We start from the raw sequence: 18793 nt of genomic DNA on the forward strand, positions 1-18793 counted from the left end.
GAAAAAGTTGAAAAACTATGAATGCTCAACAGATGTTGTGCATACCTTTATTATGATTGAACAGATTTTGTCTTGAGGTATTTTTAGCCCGTGAACCACATTGAAGTGAGATTCCATAATATTCTAAATACAACTACAAATTTTCAAATCTTCAGAAACTCTGAAGCTGCAATTGATTCATATCTTCAAATCCACAAATTTTCTGCCATCTTTAACTGAGTTTCTGATAAAAAATAAAGAAGAGTGGTTCATGGGAAGATGAAGACAAAGAGAAAAGAAAATACGGATGAGTGAGAGATAAAGAAAGAGAAGAGGCAAGAGACGAACCTGTGTTGAAGGTAAAGGAGATGAATATTCAAGGCGCCTCTATGTTGAAAATGAAGAACATTTGTGAAAGTTGGGACTCTGTAAGTGAGCTTTGATCGGTTGCCCTTTCTTTCTTTTTTTTTTTTTTTTTTTTTTTTTTGACTGACTCTTCGGCTAGCTTCAGAACCTTGGGAAGACATATAATAATTTGTTTTTCTTTGTATGGTCTCCAACTGGCATTTTGTTTTGTTTTGTTTTTTTTTTTTTTTTTTTTGAACAATGATCTCCAATTGGTGTAAAGCCCAAAAAATTTATGATGATATATTTAGCAATTTTAATTTCAAAAAATATATATTTATATATAGAGCTATACACTTACTTTTAGCATTTTATATATAATAATTAGTGATTGATTTTTTTTTTATAATATCTAAAAATCATAACACATATAATTATATTAATACATTTTATATTTGTCAGTTTTTATTGATTTTTTTTTCTTGCAGGCTATTAAAAAAGATAACAAATATTCAAGTGATTGAAACCCAAAAAACAACCATGTATGAATTTTTTTTCTTTATAATTTATTTTTTAATTTTTATGTGATTACATTAGCATGTAAACTCCAAATGTATAAATAGCGATTGTATTTTTTTTTATAATTATTTCATTTAATATTTAATTATAAATATTTTTATTTTGTTATTGTAATGTGTTGTGACAACAATGTTGAAGGCACAATTTTTTTAAAAAAAAATCTTTTTAAAAGAAAAAAAATCAATACCTCAAAAAAACCTCTTTATAATTTATTTTTTAATTTTAATATGATTACATTAGCATGTAAACTCCAAATGTATAAATAGTGGTTGCATTTTTTTTATAATCATTTCATTTAATATTTAATTATAAATATTTTTTATTTTGTTATTGTAATGTGTTGTGACAACAATTTTGATGGCAAAATTTTATTTAAAATAAATGTCTTTTCTATAAAATAAAATAAAAAAATAAAAAATAAAAACAATAGCTCAAGCAATGCCAATATTTAATTATAAATATTTTTTATTTTGTTATTGTAATGTGTTGTGACAACAATTTTGATGGCAAAATTTTATTTAAAATAAATGTCTTTTCTATAAAAACAAAAACAAAAAAACAAAAAAACAAAAAAAAACAATAGGTCAAACAATGCCATGAAAATGTCTTTATTAATCCTGATTACAATAGCATGTAAAATCCAAATGTATAAATAGTGGTTGAATTTTTTTTAATTATTTCATTTAATATTTAATTATTAATATTTTTTTATTGTAATGTGTTGTAACAACAATTTTTATGGCACAATTTTTAAAATAAAAAAAATCAACACCTCAAAAAAAGTTCTTTATAATTTTTTTTTTTTAATTTTTATATGATTACATCAGGATGTAAAATCAAAATATATAAATAGTCGTTGCATTTTTTTATAACTATTTTATTTAGTATTTAATTTTATATTTTTTTTTATTTTGTTATTGTAATGTGTTGTGACAACAATTTTGATGGCATAATTTTTTGATGGCATAAATTAAAAAATGTATCAATGATGCAGAATTCAAATTAAAAAATGCCACGACAAAAGAGTGCCAATGATGAACTCCCAAGTAATGATATTGGTTGGAAATTTGAAACTTCAGTCAAAGGCACTAGGCATCATATTATTTGCAAATTTTGTGGACATCTTATTAAAGGTGGGATTACGTGTTTCAAACAACACTTAGCACATCAAACGGCGCAAGTGCATTCTTGTCTTAGTGTGAGTAAAGACGTGATGCAAGAAATGATGAAACATTTACGAGATAAGAAAATGAATAAAGTAGACAAACAAAAGAGAAAAGCTTAATTTGAAGCACATATTAAGGGAGATGATCTCTAAGACGAGGATGGAGGAGGAGATTTTGTAGATCTTCAAGATGATGACTCTGACTCTAATCCAGAGATGACCAGGGCTAGACATGCAAGTATTTGTTCACAACAACAATGGGAGGAAAGGCAACAACTTAGACGAAGTACTGCAAGTCATGGATCACAATATAATGCAGGTGGTACTTCTAGTGCAGGGGGTAGTGGTCAAAGAATGCCAAAAGGGTCAGGTATTGCTAATGTTTTTCGTCGATCACAATTCGTGTGTGAAATTGGCGGGAGTGGACCTAATTGGATTAAACCCAATGCTCCTGACGCAAGGTTGAGAGCAATGGATGTAGAACTCCAAAAGAGCAAGAGTACAAAGCAGCGAAAAATCTTTACAATGAATTTACAGAAGTTAAGGGAGAGATTGGGACGGGCAGTATCCAAGTTTATACTCTATAATCGTATTCCATTCAATGCAATTGATTCAGAGTATACACAACCCATGCTTGATGTTGCTGCTGAAGTAAGGCCAGGAGTAAAGGGTCCTAGTGGTTATGAAGTTTCTGAAGTATATTTGGGCATGGAGCATGATGAAATGACAGAATGGATAGGATCATTCAAATGAATTTTTGCAGAGAGAGGTGTATCCATCATGTGTGATGATTGGAGCAATCTAACTCGACAACGAATCATCAACTTCTTAGTGTACTGCAATAGAGGTACTATATTTCAAAAATCAATTGACGCCTCTAATATTATTAGTAGGACTGTTGAATATTATTTTGGGTTGTTAGATAAAGTCGTTGATGAAATTAGAGAGCAATACGTTGTTCAAGTGGTGACTGATAATGAACCTGCACTGAAAGCTGCCGGCAAAATGTTAATGAGAAAAATGAAACATTTATATTGGACAATTTGTTCGGTACATTGTATCAATATCATACAAAAAAACATAGCCAACAAGAAAAGTGTAGCACAGGTGATTGAAGATAGTAAAACCATAACCAATTTCATTTATAATAGTGGATGGGTGTTGGATTTAATGAGAAAATTCCTTGGTGATAGAGAATTGATTTGACCTGTCATCACTCGATTTGCTACAAATTTTATTGCCATTGAAAGTATTGTTAGATATAAACAACAATTGAGAGCTATGTTTAATAATGATGAATGGAAGAATTCTAGATGGGGGAAGGCAAAGACTGGGCATCCTTACAAGGTGAAAAAAATTATTTTGGGAAAAGAGTTTTGGCAGAAAGCAATAGAACTTTGTAAAGTTAATAAGCCACTAGTCAGAGTATTGAGATTGGTTGATGGGAATGAGAAACCAACAATGAGTTTCATATATGAAGTTATAGATAGAGCAAAGTCGGCAATTAAAAGAGATTGTCGCTACTACACCAAGTATTGGAAAATTATTTGATACCCTATGGTCTTTTTAATTACATCAAGATTTGCAGGCGGCTTGTAAGTGTTACGATTTCAATTATAAAATGTATATTTACTTACAATTTTTACTTGTCTTTTTATTTTTGAATGATATTTTTTAAATCCTCAATTCTAATATGGTGTTGCCTCATCAAATGAAATAATAAGAGAAGTGATGGATGGAATTAAAAAAGTAATTACCAGATTAGCGCCTAATATGGATGCTCAAGTGAAAGCAACAAATCAAGTACATACCAATAATTTAAATTTTAATAGTAATAATTTACTTTTGCAAATGTTACCTATAATGATTGTCCAAATTGTAGTTGTTCCTGTTTCGAGATAAGCAGGAAACGTTTGGCACTCTTTTAGTACAAGGAGCATGGAAACAATTAAATTTAGGTTTTATTTTCAAAATTACAAATTTACAATATATGAATACTTAAATAATTTTCTATCATATTTTGACTTATGTCGAATGTAATGTAATTTTATGCAGCTGAGTGGTGGATTATTCATGGTAGTCGTACTCTTGAACTTCGAAAAATAGCTGTGAAAGTGTTAAGTCAAACCCCCACATCATTTCACTGTGAACGTAATTGGAGTACTTTTAGTCTCATCCATACGAAGACGAGGAATAGATTGAAATATAAGAAAATCCAAAGATTAGTCTTCATCACCTACAACATGAGATTAAAATTGAGACACGTTAAAAGAAACAGCCAAAAGGAGATTGATAGGAGTTTTAATTCTGTTAACTTGGATTACATATTTGAAGAAGATGACTAATAAGTCCATAGATAGAAGAAAGGAAAAATCCTTTACTAGATGGTGTGGATAATTCTGAATGACTTGATTTGGTCTCAGATGATAATGATAGTGGTGGTGGCGGGGGCGACGGCAGTGATGGAAACGATGGTGGTGGCACCCATAGATATCAAGCTCAACACACTTCTCAAAGCTCAACTCCTACTCCAACTCAAAGTGATAATCGTGGTGGTTTAACACCATCTGATGGAGGGGGTGATGATGGTGACGGTGGAGGCACTTCTCATGGTGACGGTAACGATGGCGGTGGCGGCAACAATGGTGGTGATGATGGTGATGGAACTAGTTTTGGTGCAGGAAGTGAAGATTTTATTGGAGCATTTGGATTATGCGACGTTGGAGAACATTATGATATTGGAAAACTTGTTACACTTTTACCTCAACTACCTTGGAGGTTTCATGGTAGTGATACACGTAGGGATGAAAGAAGAATAAGAAGTAGAGAACAACAACTTGATTCATCAGATAGTAGTCAGAGTTATCCATATCACCCTTACCCATCCTATAGCAGTGATAGCCAGAGCTATCCTTACACACCTCAACAAAATTACCTTTAGCCCCCTCAACAACGTGGTCCTCTAGGATACGGTTTGCCAAATTATCTACAAGTCCAAGAAGAGTATGTTGATCCTTTTCTGCCATCCATTTTCTCCCCCAGTGTACCAAACAAAAAGAGATGACATGATGAGCACATTCACTTATGTATTTCCTACTGGATGGGGTGAAGGTAGCAGCAGCAATTAAGCTCAACAATCTGAATCCCAAGATGTACCACATCACTCATTTTGGTGGGGTGAAGGTAGCAACAACAATCATGCTCAACAATCTGAATCCCAAGATGCACCACGTCACTCATTTTAGTGGTAACATTATGTGATTTTAGTAGTAGCATTATGTAAAATGTAAACTCTGTTATTTGTGAATTATGCTATGATGTTATGTACTTTGCCAAGTTCTTCCCTTAAGGATGTATACTTTTTTTAAACTATTTGAGTTAAACTGTACATATGTTTCCACAAGTATAATTTGTGTTTAGTTTCAGTTTTCTGAATTCAGTTTTCTAAAAACTGAGTTTTTTGTTTATCGTGTTTTTTTTGTTTTTAGTGAATATTTTTAAAACTTTAAGTAATTTTTTTACTCTTTCAGATGCATCTTACGTAGATGTATCTAAAATATTAAAATATTTGTGAAAAATATTTTTTGATATTTAGTGTATTTTTTAAAGATTTTTTTCACGAATGTTATATTTTTTAAGTGTATTTATGTTAAGTGTATCTAAAAAATTTTTAAAAAAAATGCTTAAAATATTAAAAAAAATTATTAAAAACATTAAAATACGAAAAATAAAAAAATAGAATTTTCTGAAAACTGTTTTCTTAAAACTGGAACCAAATATATCTAAGTCCAATAAAAGAAATTTTTGCCACATGTGTAATATGGATTTATGACATATTAAGTCATTAATTATTGAAATAAAATGTAAAAAAATTCATTTTCTAGTGATTTAAAAATATAAAATATATTAGATCATACTTAAAAATTATCAAAAATTTATCAAAGTTTATTTTAAAACCCAATAAATATGATTCTGAATATATATATATATATATATGCGTATTGGTAAGTTTTTTGGAAATTGTGTAAAAAATAAAAAAAAATTCACAGTTCCGGTTATCGCTGTTATGCTGTAGCCTTTACACCGCGCCATTTCCACCGTTACGGCGACTACAATCACTTTTCATAACCTTGACAAAATCTGTTCAATCATAATAAAGGTATGTATAACATCTGTTGAGCATGCATAGTTTTTCAACTTTTTCTTTTTCTTTTTTTGAAAAGAATCAACTAAAAAAAGTGTAATGGTGCGTAACGGGCTTTACCGTTACAGTCGCTATGACCGCAACCATTACGTAACGGTCACACCTCAAAAGCGGGTGTAACGTGTGGTGTCTACCACCACAACCATTACCTAACGGTCGCAACTGTTACGTAACCTTGCATTTTGAAACCTTGGTTTCAATGCTTTTTTTTCATTTTTTCTTTTTTTATAGAGATAATCAATCAAACCCTTTGCTATTTTCTTCATTGTCAACACTAGGTTCCTTCAATTCAATCTTCAAGTGCATGCCCAACTGCTAGCTTAGTAGCTTAGCTCTTCGTGAAGATGAGAAGGAAAGTGCTAAGCTTCTAATGGATCAAGTGTACTTCGGAAGAGGAGAAAACTAAATACATAAAAACCAAACGTGTTTTTTTAGCACAAATTAGAACAGCAGTAGCCTTACTTGTTAGCTTCACTAAACTAGGCATTTGACTTTCTCAAGTAGACCTTAGAATTTGCAATTTATATGGTAAAATTATGACTATAAAGATAGAGTTAACATTTCAAGTGAATTGCTCGGAAGTCCTACAGAAAAACAACAATCATAGAACATAGCCCCAACCCCAATCTATTGCAACAAATAACTAGAATGCTATTCATCAAAGAATATGACACCTTAAGCAAGTACTCATTTTTTCTCTATTATGATAAAATCACAACAGTGCTAAAATTTCATATTACACAATAATATGCAACAAGTCATTTCTCTAGTGACTAAAAGGTGTCATCTTGACTAGGTTTATCATTGTGGCTAACACACTCTCATTAAAGGTTGAGAAAGTAAACAACAGGTTTTTGGTTCATAGCCACCTATTATCAATGCAGACAAGAATGCACAGCCCCATAAAGCAAGAATACTAAGGATGAAATCAAACACCAATGAAACATCAACCAAGAGCACCAGAAAAAATAAATAAATAAAAAACAGACAAAAACACATGTGGACCCAGAAAACAGGATGCATGACAGATAAGAAAAAAAATATTGTGTTTGTGCATATGGGTGTGGACATGAGTGTGACTAAAACAGAAAGAGAAAGCTAAGGAGTAATCAAGCAGTAAGACCATTCAATCCACAATGAAAATAAAAGCCAGAGGCTTGAAATCAAACAAATAATAAAAAAATTGAAATGAATCATTTTCTTATGTGATATTACCAATATAAACACAGAAATTGCAGATACCATATAGAACAAAACACAACGCTCAGGCTCCACATGCAGCAAACATTACCTGCCTAAGTGCTTGCACAATTGACACTAAAGAAAATTTTGAATTTCATAATTCCACCCAGGCATTTTCCAGAATCTTTATTCATATTCAAATTGCACATCTACATGCATATATTTCCTCATGAGCTGCACAATGGATGAAGTAAAGTTGGCCAACATTTGGCATTCTTCATGTGTTTTGGCCTCTGAAATAATCCCATGAATGACTAATTTCTTAAGATTTGGGCATCGTTTAAGCAGACCCGCAACCCAATGCGTGAAGAGGTCGTTAACTACTGTCCATCCAAGCTCCAATACAATCACATTCTCCAAACGAGACAAGCCTTGCAAACCGTAGTGAAGCAATCCATCTCTTAAGTCATAACTCAATGCGAGATGGCTTAACTGTGGGAAACAAAGAGCAATTGTCTCCAAATCAACAATTTCATCCTCATCATCGAAAACAACATCCCAAAGCCGAAGCCTTCTCAATTTGGACGACTTGGATATCATCTGATAGAACTTTGACCACACAATGGTAAAATTGCTGACATCTACATTCTCAAGATTTTCAACTGCCTCACCAATGTCAAGTTGTATAACACTAACATCATCAATCTTGAAATGCTTCAAAGTCCCCTTTCCAACAAGTTCAAAAAGTTCGAGGGCACAATCTTTCAAATGCAAAGACTCGAGGCTATCAGCCTCCAATATGAACTTGTCCAAACTTATTGCTTCGACATATATACTCTTTAAGGTTAGACTATTCAGGTCTACGGTAACCTGAGCATCAGACATTGCTATTTCAGGATTGACAAGTGCCAAATACTCAATATTTGGACAAGCAACGAGCAACAAATTCAGGTCCAATGCTGAGATACTGACATAACTCAAAGAAAGGGATTTCAAGCAAGGGAATCTCTGGTAATTGGGTTCAACCCCCGTGATTGAATTATGAGCCAAAACCAATATTTCGAGTTTTTGCCGCCCACATATGTCAAGAATGTTGACATTTGGAGTAGTCCGGACATTATAAATCAATTGGCGTAAAGTTTCCCTAGTATACATGAGCCAAGCAATAACTGTGGAAGCCGAGAACTCATCAACATCATCCATAAATATATATAGGCCTTGTAATCCTGTTGTTTGAAATATAGTCTGTGTAATCAAGATTTCAAGCCGACTTCTACTGAGATCACGATAAACAGGCCAATCATCGGAACTGAATGAAAGTGTTTGAAGGTGCTTGCGCGAAGCTTCCCGCCATTTCCTACACGTTGCAGAAGCAATCACCACGTCTCGGGCAGCTCCAAGACGAGACAATATGTTCCCAATTACTTCAACAGGTAAGAACTCCATGTAAAATTCACACAAGATCAATCAAATTCAGATTACTCAGATTACAATAACCGAACTGTCAATGTGAAAAACTTGAACAGTCCATCATCAAAGTACCATTCACTAACAACTTGTTTGAAACTTTGAACCAGTGAGTAATTGTTGAATACCCAATAGGATGGTATCTGGGTTTTGCACAAGACAATCAAATGCTAAAAAGATTCCACAAGAAATTAAGATCTAAACCTTTTCTACTACATACACATTGGTATTCACAAAAAGCCTTGAAATTCCAAAATCTACCAACAAACCAATCACAATTTAGAAAATTAAATTCGATATTGACGAAAATATACACAATATATGCAACAAAGAAAACCAACCCAGTTCGAGAACTGACATAAAATGCGAGATTCAAAGGAACCCAATTGAGAAAAACACGAGTAAAGCTGATTGATTGATTATCAGAAAGAGTAAAAGTCTGTTGGAAGAACCTGCAAGCGACAAAGAAAAGGTGGGATTGAAGGAGCAGGGTGTTGACGCTCCAGCAATAAAGCATGTTCGGAAAAAGCGAAGATAGTGGGAAGAGGGGATTGATTCGTGAGAGAGAGAGAGAGATGAAGAGTGGGTCAATAGAAAGCTTGATCACAGAGCAACTTTAGGAGCGAGATCCGCCAACCATGACACAGTGGGAGAGAGAAAAAGAAATAACAACCGTTTGAAATTTCCATGTTTATAAGGGGTGTACTGGTATAACCAAGAAAATGGTATAATTTTATGTACTTATAATTAAAAAGAAAAAATTCTAATCAAAGAATTAAAGATTTTATAAATCATAATTAAAAAAGAAAATTAATTATAATTAAAAATAATTACATAACTTAAGAATACATATGATAGAGAGTGAGTAGAATTTCCTTGAGTCATATGCAAAATGTTAATTACACAAAGATCCCTTCATTATTAAGGAATATTAATTTATCCAATCTGTTAGGTTTTTATAACTGACAATTTCATTAGACAAAATTTTATTCACTTGTATTTTTATTCGCTCTATTGTATCTATGAGTTATGAGACTTTACATGTGAATCCAACCCAAGTTGTGTCTATACAGAGGAGTTTATGCTGACATGTCATATTTTGATTTAAGCATTCGTTGTTTACTATTTTGCTGACTAAGTACAAGGATCAGGGGGCAGTGCCCCCGAAGCTGAGAAAGAAGTCAAGGTTGATTAACCGCTCGAGTGGTCTTTCTTGCACTCGAACGGTGAAATAGTTCATCCAGTATCTCTGCCTGCATTTTGAACTTCTAGGAAACATGTTTTACTATTCGAGCTGTAGATGTTGCGCTCGAGCGATTGACCTATTTATGGTAGAAGAGGCACATCGAGTTCGGTTCAATTCGGGCATGAATTCGCTAGGTAATTGAGAGTTCTCTTGTGTAATTCTTTTTTATCTCCTTAGTAGATTATTTTGTGGTTTTGGCCCGGGAGTCCAATTGTAGTTTTTCCACATTAAATCGTTGTGTCGATTTGTTATTGATTGTTTGATTGAGATTACAATTCGTTGTTTTAAATTGAATCACAATCACAGATCACTATCTCGAGGGTTTTTAGATTTTTCAATTTGTACCAAAGTGGGTCGTTCAATCTTTGTTTTCAAAGTTATAAGGAGTGAGATTTTGTTTGATTTATGACAATAGATTCAATTCATGAGAGGAATTCTACTATGCAATTATCCCTACTTGACAGATCCAATTATTCTTTAAGAAAAAAATCAATTTTACCTCTATACCTTGCCTCGATTTTCAATTACACCCCTAGATTTCGAATAATTTCAATTTTACCTCCAAATTTTGAAATCGTATCAATTTTTCCCCTGCTGTCACATTTGAAACGGAAAAAGTTTAAAAAAAATTATATTTTGCCCCCAAATTTTAGAAGAAAGATGCAAACCGACCCTCTCCTACCATCAAACCACCACCACCAACCATCACGTCAAGTCTTTCTATTGCCTTCATCATAACTCCATTTCGCCTCATTTTTACGTCGTTGAATTCATCTCAAGGCCTAATTTTCGTGTCACCTCTCACATATCTCATTTTTTCTCTTTTTACATATCGTCGGAGCTCTGAAAGTTTATAAAAAAATAATAACTTTTCTTTCCGTTTCTGACTTTTCTTCGATCCATTTTTCGAACTTCATATCTTTCTCGATTCTTAACGGTTCTACTTTATTCTTTCGCAATTCTCTTCACCTCACTTCCTACTTCATCCTACACTCCCTCCCTTTCTCACTTCTTCGTGTAATGAGCGGTTTTGGTATGTCGAAAATTGTCCGAAAACTAACTTCGAAAATTCCAAAAATTCATCTTTTTCTTTCTCTTCCATCTTCCTCATTCTTCTTCTTCTTCTTCTTCTTCTTCTTCTTCTTCTTCACTTATAACATGATGTGAAGTATGGTTCTAGTGGTACCGGAGCTTGTGATGGTAATGTTGGCTGTCTGGCGATGGCAGTGAAGCTCGTGGTGATGGAGGTCGTGGAGTTTGATAACAGTGGTAATAGAACTTGGTTGTGAAGGAGGTAGGTTTGGTATTGAAAGGTGGTGGTGATAGTGATGCTCATGGTGGCGATAATGGAGTTCGGTAACAGTGAAATTGGTGGTTCAGGTGGTTATGAGAAGATAATACAAAACTAAATAGGCATTGGCATTCCATTCCAGATTTCGACGTACCGAACATGCTCCAAATCTTATACAATGAGTGATTAAGTTCGAATGTGTTGCACCTTATGAAACTGGACTAAGAGACCTCAAGAAATTATCTGGTATTAGAACACTACATTTAATGTTATTGATCACTGAGCCACCCATGTGGGTTAAATCTATGGAACATGTCACATTTTTTCTAATTTCAACTGAAAATTTATCACTATCTCTACTGTCAATAAATATATGAACAAGCCAATCACCATTTAAAATTAGAAAAAAAAATTATAGTAAAAAAAAAACTATATATAGATGAGAGAGAGAATACAAATACATCACTTTCAATCACAGCATCACTTTTAACTCAATAATAGCAATTTTATAAAACACAATCACAACAAAAACTAGCTTCTCGTTTGTGACAAATCTTTGTGATGACAAGTCTTCAGTGGATTGTACGTTGAAAGTTACGTTTGGTATGTTTGGTGCATTAGGTTCGGGTGTGACGTTGGTGAAGTTGGTGGTTCGGGTGGTGATGTTGGTGAAGTTGATGAAGTTGGTGGTTCGAGTGGTCCATTACTACCTAGAACCATGCTCCACATCATGTTAAAAGTGAAGAAGAAGAAGAAGAAGAAGAAGAAGAAGAACAATGAGAAAGATGGAGGAGAAATAAACAAAAGATAAATGTTTCGGAATTTTCAAAATTAGTTTTTGGACAAATTTCGGCATACTGAAACAGCCCATTACACGAAGATGTGAGAAAGCGAGGTAGTGTAAGCTGAAGTAGGAAGTGAGGTGAAGAGAATAACGAAAAAATGAAGTAGAACAATTAAGAATTGATAAAGATATGAAGTTCGAAAGATGGCTTGAAAAAAAGTCAAAAATGAACAGAAAAGTTATTTTTTTTAATCAACTTTCGGAGCTCCAACGGCATGAAAAAATAGGATGAACGAGACGTATGAGAGATGATACGAAAACTAGGCCATGAGGTGAATCCAATGACATAAAAATGAGGCAAAATGAAGTTATGACGAATGAGATCGAAGGGCTTTGTAGACCACCCGGAACTTCGCTCTCCGCGCGCGAAGGCGCGAATCGTTTTGTTCTTAGCTACTACAGTTTGGACTCGTGTCACGGTTCTAAATCTAATCTCGTAAAGTGCAATGCAAGCCTGATAAATCACCAAAGAGTCCAAATTCGGCAAATTATTTTGGAAAATTAATTTTTAATAAAGACGTGCCAAACATGGACTGTTTTGCCAGATACAGAGTCACCACCTAAATATTTTATTTTGGAAAATTTAGGAAACCCTGACTCGTACCTAAGGCCACGTGTCCGTTATCACCAAAGTTGCCTCGGCTCGGGAACTTGGGTATGAGAGGGGAAGGTCATGCAATGAGCACCTCCGCTCGCCCAATCAAAAGATCGGCCTTTACTAAGCATGATATGTTGTTTTTGAAAACGCATGTGTTTTTATTTCGGTTATTAACCTAGAATTACTATGTGATGCGCGCAGCATACAAGTATAGACTAGATTGCCTAAGTTGGAACAAAACATTACGTGTTCGTTTGTGAAAATGATTTTGAAGTTTGCTACTCACAAGTAGGCTAAGTCGTGGTTTTGCCACCCTCAAGTGGACTTTAGAAAACATGATTTTGCCACTCTCAAGTGGGCTTAAAAACTCGCATTTGATGAATTGTTCTAATTCAAGCAATCCAACCTTCATCCACAGGCATTCATGCAGTTATATTAGTTAAACAGTTAGCCTCATGGCAAGCATGCTAACATGGCAACATACACATCTCATGCAGTATGCTAAAGCGTAAATACTCACAGTGTACTCCGAACCAAAACAGAGAACTAGTTAGAAATCATGCATGATCCTAGTTTATGTTAAGATGGCTAATGCAACACATGCAAAAATGCAACTAAAATAGGCTCAGCTATTCTAAGATGGCATATGAAATGCAACTTGATAACATGTTGTTGAACACGTATACAAGTAAGTATTGAAATTCAATGCAGTTTATATGATGCGCCGAGCCCGGTGCATGCAAAACAGATGGATGATGCACGCATGCAAGCATAAGGATGCTAATTGAAATATGCCCTAAAACTAACCACTGAAAGCGGATAAGTGAAAGGGAGAAAGAAATGGGGGTTGGAAAACATGTATCACACACACGCACGCTTATTACAACAGTTGTGCCCTCTCGATGGAGGGTCCGAATAATGAGCTAACTAGCTAATCTAAGCTAATTAAACTAATTATAACATCACAAAACTAATTAACTAACAAGCTAATTAATTAAGTACAAAACGAAGCTAATTAACTAACAAGTTAACTAACTAGTTATTACAATACAAATAAGCAGCTAAACGCATTAACTACTTAAGTACAAAACCAAAGCATAACTAGCTAATCAAATCAGCCTAGTAAAGCCGTAAAGAGATGTCCTCAAAGGGAGAAGAGTGCATGCATGCTTGGTCGCCTCGTTCGGAAATCCGTCACGATACCCCAACTTGCCTCTGTTTTCAATTGTTCTCAGAACCTTGCACCAAGCTCCAGATAGCTTCTAACTCATCTTGGGGACCTGTAGGAAGGCTGCCGACCAGTTATTGGTGTTGCCAACCACTTGCCGACCACTTGCCATTGCTGCAAACCAGAAAAAGTGGTTGGCCAGCTAGTTTTTCTGGTCGACCGACCAGTTTTGCTGCTATACTTCCAGTTTGCTACAACAGAGAACAAGAAGGGGGCATGGCAATGCATTTGCAACAAATGTGTACACAACCACCCTCCCTATCATTTCATGATCTCAAGGGAGTACGATTCTCGACCCTCGGGCCACCAATCACGCATCTCGATGCATGATGGCCAAAGAGGCAAGATTGCACATTTCAATGTAAATGAATGCACACATAACACATAAATTCCTTGAACTCTATCATGCATGATCAAGAGCGTCGACGACCGAGAATTGAGGCACGTTTTATCACTTCAAGTATGAAACGTCCCTCGTTTCCCGTGTTCGGACTAACACCCAATCCAAACACAATGCAATGCAACATGATCAACTTAACAAAGCTAATGACATGAAAACAATGCTAATGCAACATGAGCATGCTATCAAGGCTAATGCATGCAACATAAGTATGCAAACAACAATGCAATGTGACCAATGCTAGAATGGCATGCATACACAATGTAAGGCAATATAAGCAACCTATCAATCCTAATGGCATGCATACACAATGCAATGTAATATGATCAACCTATCAATCCTAATGGCATGCATACACAATGCAATGCAACATAAGCAACCTATCAATGCTAATGTCATGCATACTCAATGCAAAGCAACAAAAGCATGAAAACAAACATGCTCAATGGACTTAAACCAAAAATAGACATACCTCAATCATGCCCAAATCAGTGGCCATAATGCTAAAATGATGGCATGAAATGCAAAACAAAGCATACACATGCATTGGCCCATCAACTAGGCCTAAGAGCACAACTCTCAAGAGCGCTCAAGAAGTGACAAATGTGGAAGTGTAACAACACTATATGCTCTCAAATTAGGTATGAAATGATGTCAAATCACTCAAACAATGCAAGCATAGCATGCTAGGGTCCTTAAAGCGTTAAAGCTAGCAAAGAGGACTATAGAAGAGGCATGCAATACATGGCACAACTGCATGAACCAATCATGGACAGAGCTCAAATAGGTCAAGACAATGACCAAAACATGCTAAGATAGGAGCTCAAATGTCTAGGCATGAATGCATGCACACTAGGCCACAAACAAGGCAACAATGCACAACCCTTAGAGGCACTCAAAGGGTGAAAGAAATGGAGCATGGCAATTCTATATGCTCTGAAATGTCATGTTAAATGATGCCAAATCATGTACATGATACAAATGAAGCATGCTAGGGTACTCAAAGCTCAAAGCTAGCAAGGCTAATTGCACTACAACTATGCAATACATGAAGCATATGGCAAATACAACCCAAAAAAGTTCTAGAGCATGTCAAAATGATGCTAAAACATGTATGGAAGGAAGCCAAAATAAGTTAGCATGGAGGGCATGAGGCATGATGTATGCAAGGCCAAAAGGGAGGATTACACTACACCTACCAAGACCAAGCATGAGATGGCTTCGCCAACAAAAATCAGAGTTATATCATGGAAAAATAACCCCAAAAACACACTGAAATGATAGCTCGCAAGCTTAGGCATGAAGGCATACATAATTGCTCATGTTTAAGGCATAAAAAGCCAACCTTCCAAAGCATGGAAAGAGTGACAAATGTGAGTGCATGAACATGAAGCATGAACTGAAATCACATTTCAAATGATGCCATATCATGAAAATAGTCCAAGTAATGCATGCTAATGGACTCAATACGCAAACCTAGTGAGCAAGATTGAACCATGGCTATACAAAACAATGCATGCATGACCAAAACAACACAAATCAGAGCTTAAGAATGCTAAAACATAGACAAAAGTTTCTTGGAGTTAAACCAAAATCATGCTAGAATAATGAGCTCAAACATGATACACATTAGGCTAGTGAATGGAATTGCACTACAAGTGCATGGAGCATGCATGGGGCCATCAAACCAACCCAAAATAGATCTGAGGCATGTTAAAATAACACCAAAAACCTACTGAGATGGACTCCAAACATGCTAGAAAGACATGCTACTTCATGAGGCACACAAAGCTAGTTTGCAAAATTTACACTACAAGTGTATAAAGCATGCATGAGGTGACAAAACCAAATCAAAATAGTGGTATGCCATGTAAAATTAACCGCAAATACATGCTAAGATGGAGCCAACACAAGCTTAACAAACATCCTCAAATATGAGGCAAATGAAGCAAGCATCCAAGATATAAGGAGAGGGGATGACCCTCTCCTATTTAAAGCCTTAAAACACAAGTTTTACTACTGAAAATTCACTGGATTTCAGTGGTCAAAAGGCCGAGAGAAAGTGATCTCAAGGGCCTAAAGTGATAGTGTAAAGCAAAGCCAAACAAGGCACAACAGGGGATAGACCACCCCTAACACAAAAGAGACCTTAAACAAACATTACAAGCATGAAAAATCAGAGCTTTTTGCAGTAGAAAGTTAGGCCTAAAACAACATGCAAGTAGGGCCAAGAGCTTAAACAAAAACAAAGGTTTTAAGGGTTAGAAGCTCACCCTTGTAGAACAACTTTAGAGCAAGCAATAGTATGAAGAATAAGCACTTTAAGGCACAAAATGAAGAGCAAGAGCAATATAGAGATAGATGGTATATGTATAGCTCAAGCACAAAATTCTGAACCTAAGGCAAGAAGGGGGAGGTTCTCTTTTATAGAGAACCAAAGGTTAAGCTTGTTGAACAAGCTTAAGGCCTAAAGCCATCCCTCCATACATGTGTATGGTGGATGGTTTCTGTGCCCTCCAGCTATTACAGCTGGCTAGAAAATATCTCCAAAAATGTGATAGAAAGTTGCCGACCACTTGAAGTGGTTGGCCAGCTACTTACACTGGTCGGCCGACTACTGGAAGTGGTCGGCCAGGGAAGAAAGTGGTCGGCCATGGTGGAAAAGTGGTCTGCACACTGAAATCAAGGTGGTGGTGTGGTGACCGACCACTATTGGTGGTCCAAAGACCAAGAAAACCAGTTTGCCGACTAGAAAACTGGTTGGCAAGAAGGAAAGTGGTCTCCAAGGGGAAGAACTGGTCTCCCACCCTTATTCAACCCTCCAAGCGAGGAAAACAAGGTTTTTGCCAAAAACAAACCAAAAAGAATGCAAGACAAAAGTCCGGGAGGCAAGACGCGCAGCCGAGAGCCTCGAAAACTAGTCTACTGGCACCAAAAGTGGTCTACGACCACAAAAATTGGTCTCCAAGACCACAGTGTCCGTCTAGGTAGAGGCAACAAGGTGTGGTTCAAAAACCACGCCAAACGGAGAACGTTAAGCGGTCCCGAGACAAGGCGCGCGGCCGAAGGCTCTGAAAATCATAAACTAGTCTCCAAGCGAGAAAAGTGGTCTACGACCACAAAAGAGTGGCCTACAAACCTCTCTCTCCCTCCAAGGAAGAGAAAACAAGGTTCAGTTCACAAATCGAGCCAAAGCACAAAGAGTTCAGAGGCCTAGAGGCAACGCACTCAGCCGAAAACTCCAAAAACTCGAAACGAGCACAACATGTACCATCACCGAGCACTCAATCGATGACGTCTGGGTCTTATGGTCAGTCAAAAATGGGGTGTCTATAGGCTTGAAATGTTCATTTGTGGTGGTGGTTTGGTGTTTGGAGAGGGTGCGTCTGCATCTTTCTTTTGAAAATTGGGGCCAAAATGTTTTTTTTTAACTTTTTCATTTCAAATGTGACAGCAGGGGCAAAATTGATACGATTTCAAAAACTTTGGGAGTAAAATTGAAATTACTCGAAATCTAGGGTTGTAATTGAAAATTGAGACAAAGTATAGAAGTACAAATGAAATTTTCTCTTATTCTTTTTGGAAAGCTAAGATGAGAGAATTTTTAAAAGCTATTGATGAAAAAGTTTGGCAATCTGTCATGTCTGGGTGGACCAAACATATGATTACCGTTGATGGAGTAATGTTCCCCAAACCAATTGACAAATGAGACACAACTGATTACCAAAATAGTAGCTAGAATAGTAAAGCTATCAATTTATTTTTTGCGCTATCACACTCGAAGAGTTTAGTCGTATTTGTAATTATGAAGTCGTGAAAGAGGCATGGGATATCTTAGAAACCATTCATGAAGGCAATCCTTCTGTTAAACGCTCAAAACTTCAAAGGTTTACTTCTAGTTTTGAAAACTTTTTCATGAAAAATAATGAGACCTTTGATGAATTTTATGCGAAGTTAAGTGAAATTGTGAATTCCAGCTTCAATTTAGGTGAAAAAATACCATAATCCAAGATTGTGGAAAAAAATTTGATATCCTTGCTCGATCGGTTCCAACCAAAACTTACGGCTATTGAGGAGGTTCAAGATATTGACAATCTCAAGCTGGATCATTTGGTTGGAAATCTTCAAACCTATGAGGCTCATATGAATTTCAAAACGAAACGAAAATATAATGTTGTTTTTAGTAGTGCTCATAGAGATGGAAAAGAATCTGATGAAGATTGTGAGTTTGATTCCAAGATTACGAATGCTTTTGTAAAACAATT

General features: G+C 35.5%; 1 protein-coding gene across 1 annotated transcript; it reads right to left on the reverse strand.

Annotated features, from left to right (window-relative positions):
- Positions 1-7429: 7429 nt before the first annotated feature.
- On the reverse strand, positions 7430-9594 carry LOC114269351 (F-box/LRR-repeat protein At1g67190-like). Its single transcript, XM_028210660.2, has one exon. The coding sequence runs from the start codon at positions 8898-8900 to the stop codon at positions 7641-7643; it is 1260 nt and encodes a 419-aa protein (XP_028066461.2). The 5' UTR covers positions 8901-9594; the 3' UTR covers positions 7430-7640.
- Positions 9595-18793: the final 9199 nt, after the last annotated feature.

The sequence above is a fragment of the Camellia sinensis genome, chromosome 14, assembly GCF_055761805.1.
Source record: "Camellia sinensis isolate YWXY chromosome 14, ASM5576180v1, whole genome shotgun sequence".
NCBI classification, from domain to species: domain Eukaryota; kingdom Viridiplantae; phylum Streptophyta; class Magnoliopsida; order Ericales; family Theaceae; genus Camellia; species Camellia sinensis.

Excerpts from the sequence above, each read along its gene's own strand:
- LOC114269351 (XM_028210660.2), bottom strand. The coding sequence starts at position 8,900 with ATGGAGTTCTTACCTGTTGAAGTAATTGGGAACATATTGTCTCGTCTT.